General features: G+C 54.1%; 1 protein-coding gene across 1 annotated transcript in view; it reads left to right on the top strand.

Moving 5' to 3' along the window:
- The window catches only part of LOC130388151 (chromodomain-helicase-DNA-binding protein 7-like), a 49,983-nt gene that overhangs the window by 7,656 nt on the left and 14,899 nt on the right, over positions 1-27,428 (top strand). Inside the window, 24 exon segments of the mRNA XM_056597514.1 lie at positions 527-1,946; positions 2,379-2,704; positions 5,763-6,184; positions 10,566-10,707; positions 11,245-11,370; positions 11,806-11,871; positions 13,022-13,077; positions 13,630-13,744; positions 14,008-14,091; positions 14,173-14,310; positions 14,850-14,971; positions 15,445-15,688; positions 15,948-16,124; positions 16,396-16,539; positions 17,229-17,327; positions 17,601-17,784; positions 18,825-19,038; positions 19,565-19,760; positions 19,926-20,093; positions 20,545-20,724; positions 21,334-21,444; positions 23,196-23,407; positions 23,953-24,152; positions 24,304-24,463. Of these exon segments, the coding sequence (XP_056453489.1) occupies positions 599-1,946; positions 2,379-2,704; positions 5,763-6,184; positions 10,566-10,707; positions 11,245-11,370; positions 11,806-11,871; positions 13,022-13,077; positions 13,630-13,744; positions 14,008-14,091; positions 14,173-14,310; positions 14,850-14,971; positions 15,445-15,688; positions 15,948-16,124; positions 16,396-16,539; positions 17,229-17,327; positions 17,601-17,784; positions 18,825-19,038; positions 19,565-19,760; positions 19,926-20,093; positions 20,545-20,724; positions 21,334-21,444; positions 23,196-23,407; positions 23,953-24,152; positions 24,304-24,463 (5,234 nt within the window). The 5' untranslated portion in view covers positions 527-598.

Below are 27,428 nucleotides of genomic sequence, written 5' to 3'. Positions count from 1 at the left end.
AGGCTCGGCCCGTCTCTCTTCAGGGCAGCTGGTGGTGTTCAAACAGAGCTGCATCTGCTGGCCCCATTGTTCTAACACAGAGCCTCAATGACCGTGTGGGGGGGGAAAGAGTGTGTGGGTTCTGTTGGAAAAGTGTGTGTGTGTGTGTGTGTGTGTGTGTTGGAAAAAAGTTCTTTTGTTTAGTTGTAAAATGGGAGCAGGGTGGGGGAGGTGTCCTCCGCTGGGGGCTATACAACCGCTTTACTAGCTCAACATGTGCTGCTTCTACTCCCCGAGGGATGACCTCCTCTCTCCTCCTCCTGAGGGATGACCTCCTCTCCTCCTGAGGGATGACCTCCTCTCCCTCCTCTCTCCTCTCCCCCTGAGGGATGACCTCCTCTCTCCTCTCCCTCCTCTCTCCTCTTCCTGAGGGATGACCTCCTCTCTCCTCTCCTCCTCTCTCCTCTCTTCATGAGGGATGACCTCCTCTCTCCTCTCGTCCTGAAGGATGACCCCCTCTAACCCTCCTCTCCTCCTCTCTCTCCAGGAGTCAGAGGAGGAGCATGGAGTAGCAGGCAGCAGCAGCTAGTCTTCACCTCCCAGCGGACCCTGTGGTCCCATGGCGGACCCCGGGATGCTGAGCCTGTTCGGAGACGATGCGGGGCTGTTCTCAGACGGCCTGGACGGCCTGGCCGACTGCTTCCCCCAGCAGGGGGCGCCCCCGCCCGGCCAGCCCGGGGGGAACCCCGCCTCCCTGGGCATGGACCACCAGGGGGGTGGGGGGGCGTACCACCAGGGCCTGGGACAGCCCAAGCTGGGCCAGTTGTACGACCACGGCCCATACGCCGGTCACATGATGCCCCAGGCGGGGCAGGGCGGCGGCCCGCCCAACGTCAACGCCCCTATGAACGGCATGGGCAACCGTTACCACGGCAGCCCCGCCAACCCCCATCACGGTTACCCCGGTGACCCCGGGGGTGGTGGGGGGGGAGGAGCGGCGGCGGGAGGAGGGGGAGGAGTTTGGGGCCAACAACAACAACAACAACAGCAGCAGCAGCAGAGCAGATCGCCCTATCAGCAGCCTCCGGCCCAGCCAGGGGGCGGGCCCAACCAGATGGCGGCCTATCAGATGCCTCGCAGTGACTACGGCGGCATGGCGGGCGCCAACTCAACCCCCAACGCGGGCCGCATGGCCCAACACTACCCCCCCGCCCCCCAGGACCCCGCCCACTACCTGGGCCATGGGGGCATGGGCGGTGCCCAGATGAGGCTCCCCCAGCCCCCCGCCCAGCAGCAGCAGCCCCAGCAGGGCTACCCCAACATGGGCCACACGCCCCGCTACCCCCACTCCCCCTCCAGACAGACCCCCCACCCCCACCAGCACCACCAAGCCATGGCCGGATTCCCGGGAGGGCAGTACCCCGGCTACCAGGGTCAGTACGGGGCCATGGGCCAAGCTATGGGGCCCTCCATGGCCCAGGGGCCCCCCATGGCCCAGGCCAACAACCAGGCTAACGCTAACCCAGGCCAGGCCATGGGCCCAGGGCAGCTGGCCCAGCGGTACGCCCAGGGGTCAGGCCCTGCTGCCGGGCCCCAGGTCCGCTACCCCCCAGGACCTCCACACCAGCCTATGCACCCCCAGGGCCTGGCCCAGGCCCCCAGCCAGGCCTCGCCCCACCTCGGCCCCCCGGCTCAGGGGGCCTACCCTCCCCCCTCCTCCATGTCCCCAATGCGGGGCCTGGGCACACCCACTCCCCCGCCCCAGCAGGGCCGGCCCCCCAGTGCCGGGCTTGCTGGGCCCCCGGAGGTGTCGGGATACCAGTCGGCCCCCGGCCCCATGGTGGCCCCCCTGCAGCGGGCCCCCCAGCACCAGCAGGCCCACGGCATGCCCCCCGGTCAGATGTACCCAGGGATGAGCCCCCACTGCGGGCCCCAGATGGCCCCTGGCCGGCCCCAACACCAGCCAGGTGAGCTCAGGTGGAGCTGACGGAGGTGTTTAGCATTCTAGGAGCATTAGCTACTTAGCTAGCATGAGCCAGGCTAAAGCATTAGCTAGCATGAGCCAGGCTAAAGCATTAGCTAGCATGAGCCAGGCTAAAGCATTAGCTAGCATGAGCCAGGCTAAAGCATTAGCTAGCATGAGCCAAGCTAAAGCCTTAGCTAGCATGAGCCAAGCTAAAGCATTAGCTAGCATGCAGGCCTACGAAGGGGCGGGTCTAGGGAGGGCTACATCAATAGATGGATGTATGTGTGATGGATGTAAAGCAGTATGTTGCCATGGTAACACTGATAATAGTATCCCTATGCTAGACCGCTATGCTATAACAGACCATAATAAGCCTGGTGTAATCCTTCACACCAGTCTCTGCGTTCCCTGACTTCTGAACTTGTGTTTGCAGGGCCTCACGAGGCCCCACCCAGCCAGGCAGGGGACCCGCGGCAGCTGGTTGCCCAGCAGCAGGCCTCCCGGGGCGGGCAGCCCCTGCAGCCCGCCACCCTGGGCTTCCCGGGCCCGGCCGCCACTCAGCACGGGGCCCCGCCCCCCAACCAGGGCCTGGCCCCGCCCCCCCAGGGAGCCACACCCCACGCACACCTGCCCCCCCATCCTCACCACCTGCAGATGACCCCCCCGGCCCCCGGGCAGCCGCCCCTCCCCTGGGCCCCGGCCGCCTCCCACCCCCTGGCCTCACCCCCCCTCACCCCACAGAAAGTGCCTCAGATCCGGGTAAGTGAGGGCTGGTGTGGAGCTCACTGGTGTTGATACAGCTGGGGCTCCGTGTGTGTGTGTGTGTGTGTGTGTGTGTGTGTGTGTGTGTGTGTGTGTGTGTGTGTGTGTGTGTGTGTGTGTGTGTGTGTGTGTGTGTGTGTGTGTGTGTGTGTGTGTGTGTGTGTGTGTGTGTGTGTGTGTCACTGGTCTGTCCCCCTCCCCCAGCAGGGCTGGTGTGGGCTGACATTCAGCTGTCAGAGTTAATATGTCCGGGCTCCTGACCTAGATGGGGGGGGGGGGGGTTAGCCGGGGGGGTACAGTACGCCTCCCCCCCTCTCTCTCACGTAGCGAGGCACGCGACGCGCCTGAGTAATCTGCCCGGGGACACCAGACGGCTGGGTGTGTGCGCTCGGTTATGCGTGTGTGGTGCGCTCGGTTGCCAGCGCCAAGTTGTGGTGTGTGTGTCATAGGGTTTTGAGCGTAGCTGCTTGGGGTGTGTGTGTGGTGGTGACTATTGTGTGTATTTAATGTGTGGTGTGTGTGTGTGTGTGTGTGTGTGTATACGTTACTTCCTCACTAGTCTGTTGTTTGAAGTCTTGATTTATAATAAACCCCCAACAGTCAATATTAATAATGAATCGTTAGTTATTAACCATCTATTAACATGATGACCTAATTTTACTAAAACGCGCTACAGGACTAGCATACTGCTGTATTAACATGACCTACTGTTACTAAAACGCGCTACAGGACTAGCATACTGCTGTATTAACATGACCTACTGTTACTAAAACACGCTACAGGACTAGCATACTGCTGTATTAACATGACCTACTGTTACTAAAACACGCTACAGGACTAGCATACTGCTGTATTAACATGACCTACTGTTACTAAAACACGCTACAGGACTAGCATACTGCTGTATTAACATGACCTACTGTTACTAAAACACGCTACAGGACTAGCATACTGCTGTATTAACATGACCTACTGTTACTAAAACTGGCTACAGGACTAGCATACTGTGGAGAACCAAGGCAGCGCTTAGCTGGGTGTTGGAGGAGGCCTGCTCACCCTGTCCCTTCAGTAACAGAGCGGTCCCAACACAGCCTTCCTCCCTGAGGCCGTAATTTGGCTAGTGTTGGTACAGTATCACTAGAGAGCCAGTTGGTACGGTATCACTAGAGAGCCAGTTGGTACGGTATCACTAGAGAGCCAGTTGGTACGGTATCACTAGAGAGCCAGTTGGTACGGTATCACTAGAGAGCCAGTTGGTACGGTATCACTAGAGAGCCAGTTGGTACGGTATCACTAGAGAGCCAGTTGGTACGGTATCACTAGAGAGCCAGTTGGTACGGTATCACTAGAGAGCCAGTTGGTACGGTATCACTAGAGAGCCAGTTGGTACGGTATCACTAGAGAGCCAGTTGGTACGGTATCACTAGAGAGCCAGTTGGTACGGTATCACTAGAGAGCCAGTTGGTACGGTATCACTAGAGAGCCAGTTGGTACGGTATCACTAGAGAGCCAGTTGGTACGGTATCACTAGAGAGCCAGTTGGTACGGTATCACTAGAGAGCCAGTTGGTACGGTATCACTAGAGAGCCAGTTGGTACGGTATCACTAGAGAGCCAGTTGGTATGAAGGTTATTCCTGGGGGTAAGATGGGCGCTCTGAGTGGAGCTCTATAGACGTACCCCCACCACCTCCCGGGCTATAGAGGTACCCCCACCCCCCGGTGGTTCTGGGAGCAGGGGGAGGAGGTAGACGTCTCTGGGCGGTCCGCAGGGCGCTGACCGGCCATCGGACCGTGATTACCGACCTGCAGAGCGGACTGGAGGTCTCTCTAATCCCCATCTGCTCCCTTAGCATGGTTAACACACGCGCACACATGGGCACGGGCACACACACACACCCCTGAGCGGCATGTTGGGATACAGTTGTGCGCCTTAGTGTTAAGCGTCAATTAGCGTATGTGCTTTAGTTTGTGAGCGTTGGTTAGCATGTGTGTTTAGTGTGTGTGTGTGTGTGTGTGTGTGTGTGTGTGTGTGTCTGGCTAAGTTGGCTACACTGTCAGTCTATTTGTGTGTGTGTCCGTTAGCATGTGTGTTTCTGGTGTCAGTGTGTGATTGATTATCTGCAGGGTTTTGGCAGGATGACAGAATATCTACCGACCCGTCTCTCTCTCTCGCTCTCGGTCCATCACACATCGGGGGTGTCTCTCGCCCGTCTCCTCTCTGCAGTTTCTTCTCGGGTTACGTCTGTGTCAGCAGGTGTTGGTGTGTTCTGTATGTGTGCATGACCTTGGAGTGTGTGTGTGTCTGTGTGTACATTAGTATGCTTTTGATGCAGGTGGAGCTGGCACTAATAATATACCAACTCTGCTCCCTCTCTCGCTCTCTTGTTTATGTTTATTTTGTTGCAGCTTTAAGTGTGTGTGTGTGTGTGTGTGTGTGTGTGTGTGTGTGTGTGTGTGTGTGCGCGCTCAGGGAGCCTGTAGTGTGGCATTATGCTCTCAAACCTGCTGGCCCGCATACACAACACCACGCACAAAACCACAGCCACACGCACACACAGCCACACACGCAGGCCTGGTGTGTGTCTGTCTCGCAAGGGTTGTGTGGTTTTGAAGTATGGAGATAATTTATTCGTGTCATGATGCCTGATTTCCCATCTGCCACTGGGACCCTGAGCAGCTGGAGAGAGAGGGGAGGAAGGGAGAGGGGGAGGCAGCTGGAGGAGGGAGGGGGGGGGGGGGGGGGAGTTGGTGAAGTTCCAAACAGCTGGTCACCAGTTTCCTGTCACAGAGGGGCTACTGGGGGGGGGGGGTTTAACTGGTTTCACATCTGAGAGGGGAGGGGTAGAGAGAGGTGGGAGAAAGGGAGGTAGGATGGAGGGAGGGAGAGACGGGGGTAGGAGGGGGTGAGGGTACTGAAGGGAGGGAGAGAGGTGGGTGAGGTAGCTAGAGGGAGAAAGATGGTGTGTGCACCATGGATGGATGGTGTGTTTCCTGGGTGGTTCCTGGTCCAGATGGGCAGTGAGTGGTAACAATCTCCTCCCCTTGTCTCCGCAGCCTTCCCCATCGGACCTGCCCGGCGAAGCCTTAGCGACGGCCCCGGATAGGCCGGCTGCCGCCCCGGGCCAGCCAATGGACGGCGAGCAGCCCGGCGGCCCGGACACCAAGCCAAAAAAGAAGAAGAAGAGTAAGAAGGTCAAGATGGCAGAGGGGGAGGAGCCAGAGCAGGGGCGGAACCCCTCGGAGGACGGGACCCCCCCGGCCGGCGACGGGCAGTCCGGCGCCATGGCAACCAGTCCCCCTGCAGAGAAGAGGAAGAGGAAGAAAAAACCAAAGGAGAAGGTGGAGGGCAAGGAGCCCAAAGAACCCAAGACCCCCAAGACCCCCAAAACCCCCAAGACCCCCAAAGAGCCCAAAGAGCCCAAGGAGAAGAAGACCAAGAACTCCACCCCCAAGACCAAGACCCCCAAGAAGACCAGGTAGGAACGCTTTATTCATGACCCTACCCTACGGCACCCTACCGTACAGCGCCCAACCGTATGGCACCCTACCGTACTCATCCCAACCATATGGCAACCTACCGTACAGCGCCCAACTGTATGGCACCCTACCCTACCGTACACTGTACTGCATGGCACCCTACCGTACGCACCCTACCGTGTACAGCACCATACCCTACAGCACAGCACCCTACGGCACGGCACCCTACCATACCGTACAGCACCCGTCCCTACAGCACCCTACCGTACAGCACTGTCCTGGAGTGTCGATACGAGGCAAATATTTGAGGCTAATGTTGGGGGCTCATGTCTGGGGCTAACGCACTAGCGCCCCCTGTAGGCTGGTACCATTATTATGCTTTCATTAAGATTATGTTGAACTTTCTGGTGCCCAATTCTGACCCCTGGAACAGTGGAAGGGGGGGGGGGGGAAGTGGCGGGGGGAGGGAGGAGAGGGAGGCTAATCGATCACGGGGGAGTGCCATTGATCCAGCTCGAGGGTCTAATCCCTCCTGTTGCCTGGCAACCCTAATGACCGATTTAAGGCCTGCCAATCGGTGTGCGCCATTCTAACCTCTACCAACAGACCAATGCTAGCTAGTTCACGTGCGTCTCTTGAAATCTGGTTGGTTGACTGATCCGTCAATATTCATTCATTATTAACTCAATCAATAGTGAATATCAATGAAGAATATCAGATAGGCCCCGCCCCCTTCTCTTCACCATTAGTGTGGTGATGGGCACTTCCCCCTTTCTCTCCGGACGGCAACATAAAAGCTGGCCAGCCCAGACCATCACTGATGGGTTGTCTCATCTCGGATGACGGGCCAATCAGGATGGGTGTTATAGGCAGATTGTCAGCTGGTCTTGCTCGTGATGTGGTTTTTGGTTGCCTAGTGACCAGGGCGTGGTTCTCTAACGCTCACCCTCTCACTCCAGCTAGGAGGAGAGGTTGAGTCTTGTGTTCAGGGTGTGGAACCCCGCTCAGAGGTCTGTCTGACCTCTGACCCCTACCTGCTCCTCATGACCCCGCCCTGAGCCCCCAGGATGGCTCTCTGGAGGAGGTTTGGTGAATGAGTGACTAGAGGACCATGAGGTCTGGTGAGTGAGTGACTAGAGGGCCGTGAGGTCTGGTGAGTGAGTGACTAGAGGACCGTGAGGTCTGGTGAGTGAGTGACTAGAGGACCGTGAGGTCTGGTGAGTGAGTGACTAGAGGACCGTGAGGTCTGGTGAGTGAGTGAATGGAGGAGCATGAGGTCGTGTGAATGAGTGAATAGAGGAGCATGAGGTCGGGTGAATGAGTGAATGGAGGAGCATGAGGTCGGGTGAATGAGTGAATGGAGGGGCATGAGGTCGGGTGAATGAGTGAATGGAGGGGCATGAGGTCGGGTGAATGAGTGAATGGAGGAGCATGAGGTCGGGTGAATGAGTGAATAGAGGAGCATGAGGTCGGGTGAATGAGTGAATGGAGGAGCATGAGGTCGGGTGAATGAGTGAATAGAGGAGCATGAGGTCGGGTGAGTGAATGAATAGAGGAGCATGAGGTCTGAGTGAGTGAGTGAACAGAGGAGCATGAGGTCTGAGTGAGTGAATAGGGGACCATGAGGTTGTGATCGCTCCTGTGATGTGATGAGTGAGTGAAGGCAGCACACGAGAGAGGCTCGACTGTAGCTCACACTGAAAAGCCCACAGACAGGAAGAGGGGGAGGAGAGGGAGACCACAGGAAGAGGGAGGGGAGGGGAAAACAGGAAGAGAGGCAGGGGGGAGAGAGAGGGAGACGACAGGAAGAGATGCAGGGGGGGGGGGGGGGGGGCGCATGGCTGCTGCTGCTCTCATTGTGGAGGTGGAAACATGATGCTAGTGTGGAATTTATCAGAGGACAACCCCCATCACTCGCACCTCCCCTCCCCCTCTCTCTCCTCCCTCTCTCTCCTCCCCCTCTCTCCTCTCCCTTCCTCTCCGTGTCTTTTATCCTCACGAAGGGAGGGGCCAAACCAGCATGCTGCAAGGGTCAGTGCTGGGGGAGGTGTGTGTGTGTGTGTGTGTGTGGGGGCTGTGTGTGTGTGTCCTATGTGGCAGAAAATGGCGTTTAATGATAAGGAGGGCCATGCTTCCGACCCCAGCCCCCCCAACCTGTGCATGTGCGCGTGCGTGTGTGTGTGTGTGTGTGTGTGTGTTTATCTGTAGAGACGTCCTCCATCTTGCAGGTTAATTTAGCATAATAATAGGCAGTGGTCACTCTGCTCTAAAATGGAGACTGTTTGCTTCACCCCTTTGATTCATCTCCTCCTCCACTCCCAACTTTACTGCCCCGTGCTCCCGCCTCTACTCTCTCTCCCCCCTCAGCTCTCTTTCTCCTCCCTCTACTCTCTCTCCCCCTTCTACTCTCTCCCACCAATCTTCTCTCCCTCTCTTCACTCTTTCTCTCCCCCCTCTTCCCCCTCTCTTCCCTCTAGTGTGTGTGTGTGTGTGTGTGTGTGTGTGTGTGTGTCGGAAGAACCCCCGTCACCCTGACGATGCTGGAACCCAGGCGGGTCAGGTGACCACCTGATGGAGTCTGGGGAATGTGGGTGGAGCCACAGCCCTGGGGGGAGGGGGGCTTGTGGCGGTAGATGGAGAAGGAATGATGAGACTAAGAGGAGGGGAGAGAGACTAAGAGGGGGGAGAGACTCTGAGGTTAGTTTGGAGTCCTGTTAGGGGAAATGGTGACGGTGATTTGAATAATAATAATTTAATCTAAGTGTGTGTGTGTGTGACACGTCCAGTCATCTCACCTCTTTCCTTTGACCTTCCTCCATCGCCCCCCTTCTGTCTCCCCCCCTCTATCTCTCTCATCTATAAATAACCTCAGCAAAACTGCCACTCCCTGTGTGTGTTGTAGAGTGCGTTTTGTAGAGTGTGTGTTGTAGGTTATGTGTTGCTTGACACACAGTTGTGGCTCTACCAGTAGTGTTGCTAGTGTCCTTGTGTGTGTGTGTGTGTGTGTGTGTGTGTGTGTGTGTGTGTGTGTGTGTGTGTGTGTGTGTGTGTGTGTGTGTGTGTGTGTGTGTGTGTGTGTGTGTGTGTGTGTGTGTGTGTGTGTGTGTGTGTGTGTGTGTGTGTGTTGTTGTTAATCAGTGTTGTGTGTCTGAGGGTGTGTTGTGGTTTGTTGTTGTTAATCAGTGTTGTGTGTCTGAGGGTGTGTTGTGGTTTGTTAGTTCCCCTGTGGTGTGTGTCCAGCAGTGTGACTCATGATGGTGGCAGGTGTCCTACAGACCCCCCTCGTAACACACGGCATGTGTAAATGCCAGTCTCTCTCCCTCGCTCTCTCTCCTGCTAGCTCTCTCACGTTCCGCCTCTCTCGCCCTGGGCAATTGAGGAATGGAGAGAAGAGGATGGGGGGGCTGATCCAGGTGTGTGTGTGTGTGTGTGTGTGTGTGTGTGTGTGTGTGTGTGTGTGTGTGTGTGTGTGTGTGTGTGTGTGTGTGTGTGTGTGTGTGTGTGTGTGTGTGTGTGTGTGTGTGTGTGTGTGTGTGTGTGTGTGTGTCTGTCCAGATGGCTGCAGCGTGTGGCGACCAGCCAGAGTAACAGGTGCAGGTCACATGACCAGCCGTTACCACGGAGATGGTGATTGGTCTTGGCTTGAGGATGAAAGGAGAAGGGCCCGGGGGGGGGAGGGAGGGGAGGGGGGGAGTTGCCTAGGGGGAGAGAGATACAGGCAGGGGGAGAGAGGGTGCTGTGCACACACACACACACACCCTCCCTCTCTCTCCATGCCAGAAATTAGAGCTAGCCCAGGGGGCCTCTGAACTCCTCCCCCCTCCCCCTCTCTCTCATGGTATTAACCCCTTGTGTGCCACAGCCTCGGGCTCACTAATGATTTCTAAATGGGGAAATCAAACATGGCCATCGCCCTGGGAGACGCACGCACACACACGCATACATATACACACACAGTAATGCACACACACACGCACGCACAGACATGGGTACACAGATAAAAACGCACACAAATACACACGGGCATACAGATGCACACAAACACACACACACAGACACGCGTATCGTTTTTATTTTTTTTATAAGTAGTGCTGAAGGGATCGTAGGCAGAACCGGGTTCGGCCTTTAAAGGTCCCAACACAGACCTTTAGCCCTATCCTTCTCTGTTAACGCCTGCGTTCTGCCCTGGCTAGCTAGCCTCCTCTGTTGACGCCTGCGTTCTGCCTTGGCTAGCTAGCCTCCTCTGTTAGCGCCTATGTTCTGCCTCTGTTATTATAGAACACATTAAAAACAGAAGAAAACACTGTCATTAAATCCCTAATGGGGAGAGGAGGTGAGGTTAATTAATTGGTTAATGTTTGATTCATCGTCTCTCCTCAGCACCAAGAAGGCGGAGTCGGAGGGCGGGGCCAGCGCCACCAAGAAGGACTCCAAGAGGAAGAGGGAGCCGTCAATTAGCGAAGACGTTGAGGTGAAATCCCCGCCCCCCTCACCTGAAGACGACGATGACGATGGAACCCAGGTAACCATGCAGACAAACTGAAGGGCTGAGCTTCGCAAGATAAGCAGCTCAGTCTTAGTGGTGGAAGCTGAGCTACTGTGATGCTAAGCTAACGGAGGACCGATTATTGTTCAATTGTGATGATGATATCCTGTCGGATATACATCGGTTGAGTAGCGCGGGATGGAGGATTACCTAGTGGTGACGGAGGGTTGACTAGTGGTGACGGAGGGTTGACTAGGGGTGACGGAGGGTTGACTAGTGGTGACGGAGGGTTGACTAGTGGTGACGGAGGGTTGACTAGTGGTGACGGAGGGTTGACTAGTGGTGACGGAGGGTTGACTAGTGGTGACGGAGGGTTGACTAGTGGTGACGGAGGGTTGACTAGTGGTGACGGAGGGTTGACTAGTGGTGACGGAGGGTTGACTAGTGGGGACGGAGGGTTGACTAGTGGGGACGGAGGGTTGACTAGTGGGGACGGAGGGTTAACGAGGGTTGACTAGTGGTGACGGCGGGTTGACTAGTGGTGACGGAGGTTAACCAGCCGTCTTCCTCCAGAAGAGGCGGTCCAGCCGGCAGGTGAAGAGGAAGCGCTACACTGAGGAGCTGGAGTTCAGGATCTCAGACGAAGACGACAGCGGAGAGGACTCCCCCGCGGGCCAGTCCCCCTCCTCCCAGCACCAGGTAACCAACATGGACTCAATATGTTAACTAGATGTTTTACTCTAACTAGGTTTACCATGTTGTCGGAGCCAGGTTAACATTTACTAGCCTGATAACAGTTTGTGGTAACTGGTGTTATTGACTAGTACAGCTGAAGACTGGTTGAACCTAGCTGTAACCCTAGCCCATGGCGGAGTGAGTTGGAGACAGCCGATTGGTCACGTTACCCGAGGAGCCAATCACAGACCAGGACGTCCTTAATGGAGTTCCTGATTTTCAGATGAAATTTCAGATTTTTATGTCTGACCTTCTGAAATCTGACTCTCTCGCTCTCTCTCTCGCTCGGACTCTCTCCGTCTGTCTCTCTCTCTCTCTCTCTCTCGTTCTCTCGTTCTCTCGTTCTCTCGTTCTCTCTCTGTCTCTCTCTCTGTCGTTCTGTCTCTGTCGTTCTCTCAGGATCTGGTTGAGACTGAGGGACCTGTCGTAGAGAAAATCATGACCATGCGAATCACCAAGAAACAGGTACACACAGACGCACACACACACACACACGCAGGCCTGTGTTCTGCAGGATTGCGTCATGTGATTATGTGTCCTGCAGCTGGGCCTAAACACATTACACACCCTGTCTGTCTCTCAACTGTCTGTCTTCCAGCCTCTTTGTTTTGAAGCTTTGTCCTCAAGACGTGCACACAGACACACAGCCAGACACACACCCTGTGTGTTGCTGTGACCCTGGCTGGCACGCTGCCAGACCACAGACTGCAGCGGCGGCGGCAGCTAGCTCCCCGGGCACAGAGTGTTTATGTGTGATGGATGAATCACAGCCTTACAGTAGTAGTAGTAGCAGCGTGGGCGTGCCCGATGCGCGTGCACGTGGGATCATGGTGAATGGAGGACAAGTGAAGCACAAGTCTTGGCTGTGGAGGGAAATACACACATATATAGGCACACACGCATACAGACGTGTGTGTGTGTGTGTGTGTGTGTGTGTGTGTGTGTGTGTGTGTGTGTGTGTGTGTGTGTGTGTGTGTGTGTGTGTGTGTTAAAGCAAAGTATGCGTTATTGTTATACTGTGAACTAGGGGTGTGCACAGGTACACGTGTAACTGGTTAGTAAATCATAACCGTTTAGGAAAAATCTGTAAACGTAAAAATCACTGCACCATTCGTTTCAATGGGAATCGCAGTCTATACTTTCAACATAAAGTGTACATATTTATAATTAGAAATTAGTCCCAGCCTTTATACCACAGATACTATAGGGTCTATAGCATATTACCGCGTTTTCTGCTTACAGTTTATTGTAACAGTAAGCTGACAACATCCTAATTAACACCGCAACTGCAAATTAACCACACAGAGATAACCATTGCAACCGGTCAACCAAATTTTCTTTTTGCACTCATTCTGCGCGCACATCCGCCGTGTTGTTAACCAAATAATCCCCCTATGGCGTGACTGCGGTACACTTTAAAAAAATAATAATAATTCATTAATTAAAAAAAAAACGTATCCGTATACACGAAAAAAAAGAAGTGATTGTGTAACCGGTAAAACATTTTTGTAACCGTTCCCACCCCTACTGTAAGCTACTTTTAATTATGCCTCTTTTACCGTTACATGGTTTTATTTGAAGTGTGCGGTGTTAACGTTCCTATTTCACCTCCCAGCAGGAATCGGGAGAGGAGCTGGAGGTGGAGGAGTTCTACGTGAAGTTCAAGAGCTTGTAAGTCTCTCAAAACCTTACACTCTCACTCCTCACACTCACTCACTCCTCACATACTCATTCAATCACCCACTCTCACTCTCACTCACTCCTCACATACTCTCTCTCACTCGCTCCTCACATACGCTCTCACTCACTCCTCACATTCTCGAGGTCAGTCACTCATTCACACTCACTCTCTTACCCACTTTCACCCTCACTCACGGCCAGTGATTTAAGATGTAATTTTGTGAAATGTAATAAAGCACGTGTAGACACAACGGGTTGTTTATCACGCCCACACACACACGGGGACATTAACACACGCACACAACCCAGCGGACACGCAGGTTGAGGTTGTGTGTGTCTGTTGGGATAATAAGGATTCCTGGAGACCTGCCATATACACGTTACAGTAACTGTAAATATGATGACGTGTAAATACTGTAAACTATAGAATCTATTGAAGATACCTACAGAGAGATGTACATCGCTGGAGGAGACCGTTTAGAAGAGTGCAAGAGCCAGAAAGTGAGGTAGTGACCCTAGCCCCGTCCCTTCCTGTTGCCCCAGCTCCTACCTGCACTGTCGCTGGGCGGACCTGCCGGAGCTGGAGAAGGACAAGAGGATCCACCAGAAGATCAAGAGGTTCAGAGCCAAGCAGCTGCTCAACAACTTCATCACCGAGGTAGCCGCCATCTGCTTATTTTATTTTTTTTACCTTTATTTAACCAGGCAGATCATTAAGAACAAGTTCTTATTTACAGTGATGGCCTGCTTCTCCTCCTTCTTTTGCTCCTCCTTCTCTTACTGCTCCTCATCCTCTTGCTCCTCCTCCTCCTCTTGCTCCTCCTACCTAGAATCTAAGCCAGATCTCTGATCGGTTTTGTTTAAAAAAGACACTCCATCTAATCTGCCCGTCTCCCCCCCTGTCCCTCCCCCCTCCCCCAGATGGACGACGAGCCTTTCAACCCGGACTACGTGGAGGTGGACCGCGTGCTGGACGTGTCGGAGAGCCCCGACGAGAACGGAGAGGTAGGCCCTGTTCCGTCTGTACCTCCGTCGCCATGACGACCCCCAGACCCCCTCTAACGTGTGGGTGTTTGTCCCCCCCAGACGGTGACCCTCTACCTGGTGAAGTGGTGCGGTCTGCCCTATGAAGACTCCACCTGGGAGCTCAAGTCAGACATCGACCAATCAAAGATAGACGACTATGACGTCATCGCCCAGCGCGCGCCCAACACCAAGCACGTGGTGAGTAGCCGCGAGCTAACAGCAGTCTGCTACCCTAGTCACGTTAGCTAGTGGCTACCACTCAGGAGGAAGGGGATATTTACCCGAATAAGAAACAAACACTCTTTATTGGCCCGTATTATTCTGTGTTCGTGTGTGCGTGTGTGTGTGTGTGTGTGTGTGCGCAGCCCCTCTGCTGGGCTGCGTTCCTGTGGTCAACCCGCCCCCCCAACTCGCCCTGCTCAGCCAAACCACTAACAGAGTAACGGAGTGTGTAATGCAGAACAGAAGCAGAGGCAGGCTGCGGTCTGTTGCTCTGGCTGTCTGTCTCCTGGCTGGCGGAGAGGTCTTAATCCAGTCGGGCCTCAGATCATCAGACTTCATTCCTCAATCTCCCCCTGCCCCCAAACTGCCCCCCCCCCCCCGTCTGAGGCCTTTACTGGCCTGGAGAGGTCAAAGGTCACCCTAAGATGGGGGGTGAGAGGGGTTAATGAAATGGCAGCCGGTTGTGCTCGCGGTCCTGAGATGCTGTGTTCTGCCGCCCCCCCCCCCCCCTCCAGGACCGCCCCCCCATGGACGGCTGGAAGCGCTGTGAGGCCTCCAAGGACTACAGGAACAGCAACTCTCTCAGGGAGTACCAGCTGGAGGGCCTAAACTGGCTGACCTTCAACTGGTACAACAAGTAGGTACCCCTGTAGACCAGTAGTACTGGACCAGTACTACATATACTCCTGGTACAAGTAGGTACCCCTGTAGACCAGTTGTACTGCACCAGTACTACATATACACCTGGTACAAGTAGGTACCCCTGTAGACCAGTAGTACTGCACCAGTACTACATATACACCTGGTACAGGTAGGTACCCCTGTAGACCAGTAGTACTGCACCAGTACTACATATACACCTGGTACAGGTAGGTACCCCTGTAGACCAGTAGTACTGCACCAGTACTACATATACACCTGGTACAGGTAGGTACCCCTGTAGACCAGTAGTACTGCACCAGTACTACATATACACCTGGTACAACCAGTAGGTACCTATCTCGACCTGGTAGAACTCCGTTCATGGGAATGCCATCATGGGTTATGTATCGGTCCATGCCAGCATTGTTTCACGTTCCGGACTCAATGGGTGCGCTCTCCTCCCCGCAGTCGTAACTGTATCCTGGCTGACGAGATGGGTCTGGGTAAGACCATCCAGTCCATCACCTTCCTCCACGAGGTCTTCCTCACGGGGATCCAGGGCCCCTTCCTGGTGATCGCCCCGCTCTCCACCATCCCCAACTGGGAGCGCGAGTTCCGCACCTGGACGGAGCTCAACGCCGTGGTCTACCACGGCAGCCAGGCCAGCCGCAAGACCATCCAGGCCTACGAGATGTACTACCGGGACCCCCAGGTAGCAGCCCCCCCGCGCACCCTGCTTGTGGTTCAGGCTCCACTGTTGGTGCCCATTTAGTTTTTGTCCGGTTTTTTGTTGCGTCTCCTGTGAAGCGGGGTCACGCTGGTTTCAGATGGTGCTGAGGTCCAGTCCACCGCTGTCTCAGACTGGTCCGTTTGTCAGACCGGTCCAGACCGGTCGCCATCGACCTTTTGGAGCAGTGAGGACGTCCAGATGCTTCCTGGTGTTAATCCATCCCCCCCTCCCACCCCTGCAGGGTAAGGTGATCAAAGGAGCGTACCGGTTCCATGCGGTCATCACCACCTTCGAGATGATCCTGACGGACTGCCCCGAGCTGCGCAGCGTGCCCTGGCGCTGCGTGGTCATTGACGAGGCCCACCGCCTCAAGAACCGCAACTGCAAACTCCTGGAGGGCCTGAAGATGATGGACATGGTGAGGCTCTGGGACACGCCCCCAGGCTGACACACGCCCCCGCCAACGCACGCCCTGACACTGACACACCCACTTTAGGCCCACTCCGCTCTACCGACCTGCTCTGGTATTTCTGTTGAGCTAAAACACTATTTTAAAAGATGACCTTTTAGTGTTCAATTGTTGACAAGACAATAAAACATATAATCTTCCTGACCAATCCAACTCTATTTGCATAATGTGAATCCATTGTGTAACCCAGTTCCTCCTGCTCCTCCTCCTCCTCCTGCAGGAGCACAAGGTGCTGCTGACCGGGACTCCTCTCCAGAACACCGTGGAGGAGCTCTTCAGTCTGCTCAACTTCCTGGAGCCGGAGCGCTTCCCCTCGGAGCACACCTTCATGGCGGAGTTCGGAGACCTGAAGACCGAGGAGCAGGTAGGACGGGGACGACGACGGGGGGGGGATGTTTGTCCTTGTCCAGATTTTACTGTTAGTGGTCCAGGTGTTACTGTATGTGTGGTTCAGATGTTCCTGTTTTTTGTGGTCCAGAGGTTCCTGTTTGTTGTGGTCCAGAGGTTCCTGTTTGTTGTGGTCCAGAGGTTAATGTTTGTCCTGGTCCAGATGTGGCTGTGTTGAGCTCCAGATGTGGCTGTGTGTTGAGCTCCAGATGTGGCTGTGTGTTGAGCTCCAGATGTGGCTGTGTGTTGAGCTCCAGATGTGGCTGTGTGTTGAGCTCAAGATGTTAGTTTGTTCTGGTCCAGATGTGGCTGTGTGAGCTCCAGATGTGGCTGTGTGAGCTCCAGATGTGGCTGTGTGAGCTCCACATGTGGCTGTGTTGAGCTCCAGATGTTAGTTTGTTCTGGTCCAGATGTGGCTGTGTGAGCTCCAGATGTGGCTGTGTGAGCTCCAGATGTGGCTGTGTGAGATCCACATGTGGCTGTGTGAGCTCCACATGTGGCTGTGTTGAGCTCCAGATGTTAGTTTGTTCTGGTCCAGATTGTGGCTATTTGAGCTCCAGATGTGGCTGTGTGAGATCCACATGTGGCTTTGTGTTGAGCTCCAGATGCGGCTGTGTGTTGAGCTCCAGATGCAGCTGTGTGTTGAGCTCCAGATGTTGTCCTCAGGTCCAGAATCTGCAGGCCATCCTGAAGCCCATGATGCTGCGGCGGCTGAAGGAGGACGTGGAGAAGAACCTGGCTCCTAAAGAGGAGACCATCATCGAGGTAGGGCACCTCCTCAGCCTCCTCTTAGGCCCCTTATTTATCTCCTCCTCTCTCCTCTCTCCTCGTTCCTCCGACAAACGGTGCTAGCGCAGAGCCGTAGCATAGCGTTAGCAGAGCTAACCGGCACACTGAGCCCACTGAGCGGTGGTCGTGCTGGGCAGACGCGTCTGGTGAACGTGGCTCCTGTTTGTATAAAACAGAAGGTTCTAGATGTGTGTACCGTTGATGGTGTGTATGTGTGTTTTGAGCTGGTCCCTGTCTGCTGGTCCTCAGGTGGAGCTCACCAACATCCAGAAGAAGTACTACCGGGCCATCCTGGAGAAGAACTTCTCCTTCCTGTCTAAAGGCGGCGTAGGAGGAGGGAGCGGTGGAGGAGGAGCAGGACCCAACGTCCCCAACCTCCTCAACACCATGATGGAGCTGAGGAAGTGCTGCAACCACCCCTACCTCATCAAAGGTACAGACAGACTGACAGACACTCATCAACGCTCACTGGTGCCATCTCTAGGGGGGCCCCAAGGTTTCTTGCAACCCCAAAGATAAGGTTGGGGGTGCAAAAACCCCTCAATATTTAAACTAAGTGAACCGGCACGTTTTCGTTGACGCTGAGCGATGGAATGCTTTGTTGTGTGATAGAACGCTGTGCTGTGTTGCGCGGCGATAGTACCCCGCCACCTCCCTCCCTCCCCCTCTCTCTCCCCCACCAATCCTTCTGAAGAATCGCTGGCAACATTCCTGACATACCAATGGTTGGCCAGTGCCAAATGATTGACCGGTCGATTATATCAGGGAGCAGGTCGGGCTTACAACCACGCATCAAGGACATACAAGAAGAGGTCATGTACGTGTGTTGTAATGCCCACAACATGAACTTTGCCATTCAAGAGGCCGTTTCAAAAGTTATCGTATGCAGAGATGCGATGAGGGCAGTCAAAAGAGCTGATCAATACAATCGGAGAGTAACCAAAAAGACTCTTGGTTTGACTCTTTCCGTAAGCTTGCAGGTAGGAATAGTTTGCGTTTGCTTTGCCGCACCCGCTTGACGATGCGAGTGACCAGTGTGAAGTCAGTTCTTGCGTACTATGAGAGAAATGTAATTAAGCTGTACCTACTCCCATTTATTCGGGCATGTTTATGGAAAATAAGTACATGCCTCGCCACTCGCAACGTACTTGTGAAACGCATCCGTCAATTGATGGAACGGTTAAATCATACATCGCAACAAATATGTGTAAAATATCTAATAAATTACAGCTAAATAATACATAAATAATTACTGTTCTGAACCACAAATTCTGAAAGCAGGACTTTGGAGAAGTGACTTAGCCTACTTTTTGGTGGAACACATTTGAACTAAATATTTATGACCCCGCCCCCCCCCCAATGTTGACCTGAAGTTGGCACCACTGTCAATGGTACAGACGGACGCACTCCCTCAACTCAACGGCTCACTCACACTCTAATCGGTTGACGTAACCCTGGCAATCCTCCCCCCAGGCGCGGAGGAGAAGATCGTGGACGAGTTCCGGGAGACCCACGTGCAGGCGGAGACGCCCGACTTCCACCTGCAGGCGATGGTGCAGGCGGCCGGAAAGCTGGTGCTGATCGACAAGCTGCTGCCCAAGCTGAAGGCCGGGGGCCACCGCGTGCTCGTCTTCTCCCAGATGGTCCGCTGCCTGGACATCCTGGAGGACTACCTCATCCAGAGACGGTACGCTAGCACTAGCTACACACGACCTCAGTCAGAGACGGTACGCTAGCACTAGCTACACACTACCTCGTCCAGAGACGGTACGCTAGCACTAGCTACACACTACCTCGTCCAGAGACTGTACGCTAACACTAGCTACACACTACCTCGTCCAGAGACGGTACGCTAGCACTAGCTACGCACGACTTCGTCCAGAGACGGTACGCTAGCACTAGCTACACACTACCTCGTCCAGAGACGGTACGCTAGCACTAGCTACACAATACCTTGTCTAGAGACGGAACGCTAGCACTAGCTACACACCACCTCATCCAGAGACGGTGAGCTAGCACAACACTAGGTAGCACAGAGATAACTAGCTTACTTAACAGTAGCCTGATCCATCCAATGATAATAGCTAGATTTATTTAGGTTTCATTCAAATAGATAAATGTCTCATGGTTTTAATGCTAATTCCTAGGGTTCTAATAGCTAGGTTTCAGCGCTAATAGCTTCAGTGCTAATAGCTATGTGCTCTTATCCCCAGGTATCCGTACGAGCGTATCGATGGGCGTGTGCGCGGGAACCTGCGGCAAGCGGCCATCGACCGGTTCTCGCGGCCGGACTCGGACCGCTTCGTCTTCCTGCTGTGCACGCGGGCGGGAGGGCTGGGCATCAACCTCACCGCCGCCGACACCTGTATCATCTTCGACTCGGACTGGAACCCCCAGAACGACCTGCAGGTAGGCAGCCAGTCAGTCAGCCTCTCAGTCAGCCACTCTGTGTTCTACTACTGATCGCGCTGTGTTCTACTACTGATCACGCTGTGTTCTACTACTAGCCCCTCATAATAAGTGATGATCATTGGTTGACGCTTCCTGTGTTTGTCCCGCCCCTCCCCCCTCCAGGCCCAGGCTCGCTGCCACAGGATTGGCCAGTCGAAGGCGGTGAAGATCTACCGGCTTATCACCAGGAACTCGTACGAGCGGGAGATGTTCGACAAGGCCAGCTTGAAGCTGGGGCTGGACAAAGCCGTGCTGCAGAGCATGAGCGGGCGGGACAACGCCGCCAACGGGGTCAGCGCACACACACAAGCCGCACGCACACGCCACTGACGGTGTCTGACTGACGGTGTAACCTGACGGTGCTCCTGACGTTGTCTGAACGACTGTTACCTGACTGAAGTGTTACCTGCCGGTGTCTGAATGACTGTGTTACCCGACTGACGGTGTAATCTGACGGTGCTCCTGACGTTGTCTGAACGACTGTTACCTGACTGAAGTGTTACCTGCCGGTGTCTGAATGACTGTGTTACCCGACTGACGGTGTAATCTGACGGTGCTCCTGACGTTGTCTGAATGACTGTTACCTGACTGACGGTGTTACCTGACGGTGCTCTTGACGTTGTCTGAATGACTGTGTTACCTGACTGACGGTGTTACCTGCCGGTGTCTGAATGACTGTTACTTGCCACTGTCTGACTGACTGTGGATTCTGATGACGGTGCAATCTGACGGTGTTCTTCAGGCGCCTCAGCTGTCCAAGAAGGAGGTGGAGGACCTGCTGAAGAAGGGGGCGTACGGCGCGCTGATGGACGAGGAGGACGAGGGCTCAAAGTTCTGCGAGGAAGACATCGACCAGATCCTGCAGAGGAGGACCCAGACCATCACCATCGAAACGGAGGGCAAGGGCTCCACCTTCGCCAAGGTAATACCCCCCCTCTACCCCAGGACCAACCCTCCTCTACCCCTAGACCACCCCCCCTCTACCCCTAGACAACCAGGACCACCCCCCCTCTACCCACTAGACCCCCAAGACCCTCTGGGTACCCAGGGACAGCTCCCCTCTCCCAAGACCCACACCCAGCACCAGGGACTCCAAAGGCCCTGATGGTTCCTAGAACCTGAGCACCAGGGGAACACCTGGACCAGTCAGGCCGTTTGCATAAAGACTTAAATTTCGTCCCAGACCTCCGTTATGTCCGCAAACGCACCAACTGCACTTCTCTAACCAGGGGCCGCTCAAACCGTATTACAATACTGCCTAACATTCACCTATTCATCCACACATTCACCCATTCATACACATACACCAATTCAAACCCGTATTCACACACCATCGGCGTAGTCAATGGTGCGAGCTGGTCTGGAGCAGTGAGGGTGAGGCGTCTTGCTCGCTTAGGGACACCTCAAAACTCAGCTAGAAGGATCCGGGGATCGAACTAGGAACCTCCTGGGCCACACACCTTTTTAGATTAAAGACCCCCTCCTCATCTCTCCCCCCCCCCCCCCCCCCCCCCCCCCCTCCTCTCTCCAGGCAAGCTTCGTCTCCGCCGGCAACAGGACGGACATCTCTCTGGAGGATCCTGACTTCTGGCAGAAATGGGCCAAGAAGGCGGAGCTAGACCTGGACGCCATCCATGGACGGGTAAGCCCCGCCCCTACCTGGGGTAGAGGTCAGGGGGCCAGACGTAAGGGTCTGTGTGTGTAAGCTGCTTAGCACTGCTACACACGGCTCTGATGCCCGCAGGTTATAGAGATATCACTTAGGCTAATAGCTAATACGCACACATTCACACACGCCTCCAAGCGCTTTATATTCTGAAAGGCCTCTCGCTCGCCCTCTCTCTCGTTGCCCTCTCTCTCTCTCTCTCTCTCTGTCGCTTGCCCTCTCTCTCTCTCTGTCGCTCGTCCCCTCTCTGTCCCTGCCCGCTCTCTTGCTCGCCCCCCCTCTCTCTCTCTCTCTCTCGCCCTCTCCCTTCTTTCATCGTCGCTCTCCTTCACTGCCTGCCTCTTTATTTTCTCGCTCGCTCTTTCTCTCTCAGTATCTCGCTCCCTTTCGCCCTGCCTCTCATTCTCTCGCCCTCTCTTGCTGTGTTCTGAAGAGCCCTTGAATTTAACGCTTAATCCAAACACACGTAACCACACAGTGTGTGTCTATTGGTCCCCAGGGATGGGGTTGTGTTAAGATGGAGGTTGTTTATATTTAGGGTGTGCTTTCATATGGAGGTTGTTTTATTTAGGTTGTGTGCTTATAAGGAGGTTGTGTTAATAAGGGGTTTGATTGCGGTAGTCTGAGGTAATTGTGGCGTTGCCCTGTTCTCCCTGTTTCTGCCCTAGATGAGGGAGGGGCCCCTAATTAATTAAATCTAAAGGGTCATTAATTAGACAACTTAATTGGAGCCCTTAATGTCAGTTGTTATGGAAACAGATCGCTGGTCAGATCAGGGGGAGCAGTTAAGGATGAATGAATATCGGCGTACACAAGCACCTCCCCTCTCCTATTTGTCCTCTCTCCCTCCTCGCCTCCTCTCTCTCTCTCCTTCCCATACCTCTCCTCCTTTTCCTCTCCGCTCCTCCTCCCTGGGGCAGCTAGGAGCCGTCCCATGGAGACAACCTCTTAAAACAGTTTAGTTTGTGGTGGAGAACATCCTTAATATCAGATCATTAGTCATCTGCCTCTGATCCATTAACATGTTGCGTTGAGTATGCCTCTGATCCACTGACATGTTGCGTTGAGGCTGCCTCTGATCCACTAACATGTTGCGTTGAGGCTGCCTCTGATCCACTGACATGTTGCGTTGAGGCTGCCTCTGATCCATTAACATGTTGCGTTGAGGCTGCCTCTGATCCACTGACATGTTGCTTTGAGGCTGCCTCTGATCCATTAACATGTTGCGTTGAGGCTGCCTCTGATCCACTGACATGTTGCGTTGAGGCTGCCTCTGATCCACTAACATGTTGCGTTGAGGCTGCCTCTGATCCACTGACATGTTGCGTTGAGGCTGCCTCTGATCCACTGACATGTTGCGTTGAGGCTGCCTCTGATCCACTAATATGTTGTGGTGAGGCTGCCTCTGATCCATTGACATGTTGCGTTGAGGCTGCCTCTGATCCACTAATATGTTGCGTTGAGGCTGCCACTGATCCACTAACATGTTGCGTTGAGGCTGCCTCTGATCCACTAATATGTTGCGTTGAGGCTGCCTCTGATCCACTGACATGTTGCAGTTGCCTCTGATCCGAACGTGTTGCTGTTGCCTCTGATCCGAACATGTTGAGGTTGCCTCTGATCCGAACATGTTGAGGTTGCCTCTGATCCGAACATGTTGAGGTTGCCTCTGATCCGAACATGTTGAGGTTGCCTCTGATGTCAACCTGTGTCGTATCGTTGATCAGAACACGCTGGTGATTGACACGCCGCGCGTCAGGAAGCAGACGAGACACTTCAGCAGCGCCAAGGAGGACGAGATGCTGGAGTTTTCTGAGCTGGAGAGCGAAGGCGAGGAGCCCAGCCGGCCCACTGCCAAACCCCGTCGGCCCCAGGACCGCGCCCAGGGGTACCCCCGCTCTGAGTGCTTTAGGGTGGAGAAGAACCTGCTGGTCTATGGGTGAGTGGACTGGGTGCTGTGGGGGGAGGGGACTGGGAGATGTTGGGGGAGGGGACTGGGAGATGTGGGGGGAGCGGACTGGGAGGCTAACCTTTGTATATTCATGACTAACAGAAAAGCATCCTGGACCACGTTACCATGGCAACCCAGTCACTCTTACATCACACTCCGAGACACCAGCAGGATACGGTCGCCCACCGCATGGGGTCTCCCTCGTGAGGGGACTTGGGGAGGGAGAGAGAGGGACAGCAGTGAGACCTGAAGGTTGCTAGAGTTAGTCTAGTGCCTGGCTCTAGGACACATCAGTAGATCTGTGACTCAACAGAGCTGGCGTTGTGCAAGAGGTAGTGGTTGTTTGAGGGGGAAGACAGTCTGGGGAAAGGTTCTGGGTTCTCCAATGTCCAGTCTACCTGGAGGCTTCCTAGACCCAGATGACCTCTGACCTCCGTAACAGTCTGTCTCTGAGTCCGCTGCAATTCTGAACGACTAAATATAATTTCTTTCCTCTGCCATCCCCCCTCTTCCCTCCTCCCCTCTCCCTCCAGCTGGGGGCGGTGGAGTGACATCCTGTCCCATGGGCGCTACAAGCGTCCCCTGCGGGAGGCGGACGTGGAGACGATCTGCCGGGCGCTGCTGGCCTACTGCCTCCTCCATTACCGCGGCGACGAGAACATCAAGAGCTTCATCTGGGACCTAATCGCCCCCAACGCCGACGGGACAACCAACACCCTCAGCAACCACTCAGGTACTCACCCACTCATCAATTACTAGCTCGCTCACATATCAGTAACATACAAATATGTATTAAAGTAGTGGTGGTAGAATAAAAAATATATAATATTATTTGCGCTCTCTCGCTCTCTACCCCCTCTTTCTCACTCGCTCACTCTCTCTAGGTCTCTCTACCCCGGTTCCTCGGGGTAGGAAGGGCAAGAAAGGAAAGCTTCAAGCCCCGCTCCCTCAGACTCCACGTGCTGATTGGCTGGCTGGCTGTAACCCCGACCACCTGCTGCAGGAGGACAGCTACAAACGGCACCTCAAACACCACTGTAACAAGTAGGTACACACACTGTAACAAGTGGGTACACGCACTGTAACAAGTGGGTACACGCACTGTAACAAGTGGGTACACGCACTGTAACAAGTGGGTACACACTGTAACAAGTGGGTACACACTGTAACAAGTTGGTACACACTAACAAGTAGGTACACACTGTAACAAGTAGGTATACACACTGTAACAAGTGGGTACACGCACTGTAACAAGGGGTACACACTGTAACAAGTAGGTACACGCACTGTAACAAGTAGGTACACGCACTGTAACAAGTGGGTACACACTGTAACAAGTAGGTACACACACTGTAACAAGTGGGTACACGCACTGTAACAAGTGGGTACACGCACTGTAACAAGTGGGAACACAGTGTAACAAGTGGGTGAACACAGTGTAAAAAGTAGGTACATACACTGTAACAAGTGGGTACACACACTGTAACAAGTAGGTACACACACTGTAACAAGTAGGTACACACACTGTAACAAGTGGGTACACACACTGTAACAAGTAGGTACACACACTGTAACACGTAGGTACACGCACTGTAACACGTGGGTACACGCACTGTAACAAGTGGGTACACACACTGTAACAAGTGGGTACACACACTGTAACAAGTGGGTACACACAATATAACAAGTGGGTACACACAGTATAACAAGTGGGTACACACAGTATAACAAGTAGGTACACACACAGTATAACAAGTAGGTACACACACACACACAGTATAACAAGTAGGTACACACCGACACACACACGACGACACACCGAGACCGACACACGCGCACACGGGGGTTATTATGGGGTGCCATCTGCTAAGCCGGCTAGCAGATTTGTGTGGCTAATAAACCCTGGCACATTGATGGATGGGCACACACACGCTGCCAACTAACACACACGACACACGCACTGACACGCACACGCACACACTTGCCAACAAACACATGCACGCAAGACGCACACACTGCCAAATGCCTGGCAGCATCTTCTGAAGACATTTGAAGGCCGCACGCACACACAGGCGGTTTGTGTGTGAAGTGCTACACAAATGATGTTTGCCTCTCCCTCCCTCCCTCCCTCCCTCCTATCCCCTCCCTTCCCTCCCTCCCTCCCTTCCCTCCCTCCCTTCCTGCCTCCCTCCCTGCCTCTCCCTCCTCTCCTCTCCCTCCCTTCATCCTCTCCCTCCCTCCTCCCCTCCTCTCCCTCCGTCCTCCTCTCCCTCCCTCCTCCTCCTTCTCCTCTCCCTCCCCTCCCCTCCTCTCCCTCCTCCCCTCGGTGTCTTCCCTAATGTTTTACCAACAGCGGTGCTGATGTGCATGACGTTAGTGGTGTGTGCACGGCGGTGATGTGTTTTGGTGTGAGCGGTGGCGGTGTGTGCGCGTGGACGGCGGGTGTGTGCGTGTGCGCGTGCACGGTGTGTCTCGGCGGTGGAGGTGTTCAAAGGTCCTCCAGGAGGGCTATGCTGCAGACTGAGGGCTGAGGCCAGGAGGCAGGCTGTTGGCAGCCTGTTGTGCTGCCTGTTGGCGGCCGCTGTCAGTCTGTGGTCGCTCTGGTCCGGGCGTTCTGCTCTACACTCCATACGGAGGCTGCGGCTGTTATCAGATCAATGTGTTGCTTACTTATCGGAGTCCAAAGACGTGGCCTTATGTCTCTGTGATTCACCTTCTGCAGAAGGATTCTCTTTGGCATAAGGACCTTATGCTCCTTGGTTCTTCTACAGCAGAACCTTAGTGTTGTTCCTCAGTCTTTATCTGACTGGATTGGGCTGGAGTAGGGTGCTCCATTCAGAGCAGGTTTTATATACCAAATTAGATTTTGGAAGCCTCGCATGTTTCAATTCTACAGTAAATATATAGTCCTTTTTCCATCAGATTTTCAAGCGAATTAACTCTTAAAGCAAATTAATTTGTAGCGACATAAGAAGCGCCTAAACGGTTTTCCATCGACAGAATGATTATAGCGAATTAAAATTGTGTCACAATGCCCCGTGTTGAAGCGCATTTTTCTGACCCGCTAGATGATTTTCCATCAACAATGCGCATGCGCGACATTCTATATCGCTTCAGCCGTTTTCCATTACTTTTATGTCGCTAGAACTTTCCCAAAACCACCTCTGCAGAGCGAATTAACTTCGACAAAATCGGCGATATAACCCTTGACAAAATCGGCGATATAACCCTTTTTCCATCACATATGTCGCACTAACTTTTGATGCGCATCATTTTAAAGCGCATTATCTTTTTGATGGAAAAAGGACTAATGATACATGGTGCAGTAGCGCCATCATCCAGCAGCTCCTCCTCTTAGTACAGTGTAACCCCTAGCTGTGACTAACTCATCCTCCTCCTCCTCCTCTAGTACAGTGTAACCCCTAGCTGTGACTAACTCATCCTCCTCCTCCTCCTCCTCTATTACAGTGTAACCCCTAGCTGTGACTAACTCATCCTCCTCCTCCTCCTCTAGTACAGTGTAACCCCTAGCTGTGACTAGCTCCTCTCCTCCTCCTCCCTGTAGTACAGTGTAACCCCTAGCTGTGACTAGCTCCTCTCCTCCTCCCTGTAGTACAGTGTAACCCCTAGCTGTGACTAGCTCCTCTCCTCCTCCTCCCTGTAGTACAGTGTAACCCCTAGCTGTGACTAACTCCTCTCCTCCTCCCTGTAGTACAGTGTAACCCCTAGCTGTGACTAGCTCCTCTCCTCCTCCTCCCTGTAGTACAGTGTAACCCCTAGCTGTGACTAGCTCCTCTCCTCCTCCCTGTAGTACAGTGTAACCCCTAGCTGTGACTAGCTCCTCCTCCTCCCTGTAGTACAGTGTAACCCCTAGCTGTGACTAGCTCCTCCTCCTCCCTGTAGTACAGTGTAACCCCTAGCTGTGACTAGCTCCTCCTCCTCCCTGTAGTACAGTGTAACCCCTAGCTGTGACTAGCTCCTCCTCCTCCCTGTAGTACAGTGTAACCCC

Source organism: Gadus chalcogrammus, chromosome 8 (assembly GCF_026213295.1).
Source record: "Gadus chalcogrammus isolate NIFS_2021 chromosome 8, NIFS_Gcha_1.0, whole genome shotgun sequence".
NCBI classification, from domain to species: domain Eukaryota; kingdom Metazoa; phylum Chordata; class Actinopteri; order Gadiformes; family Gadidae; genus Gadus; species Gadus chalcogrammus.
This window is presented reverse-complemented; position numbering and strand designations above follow the sequence as displayed.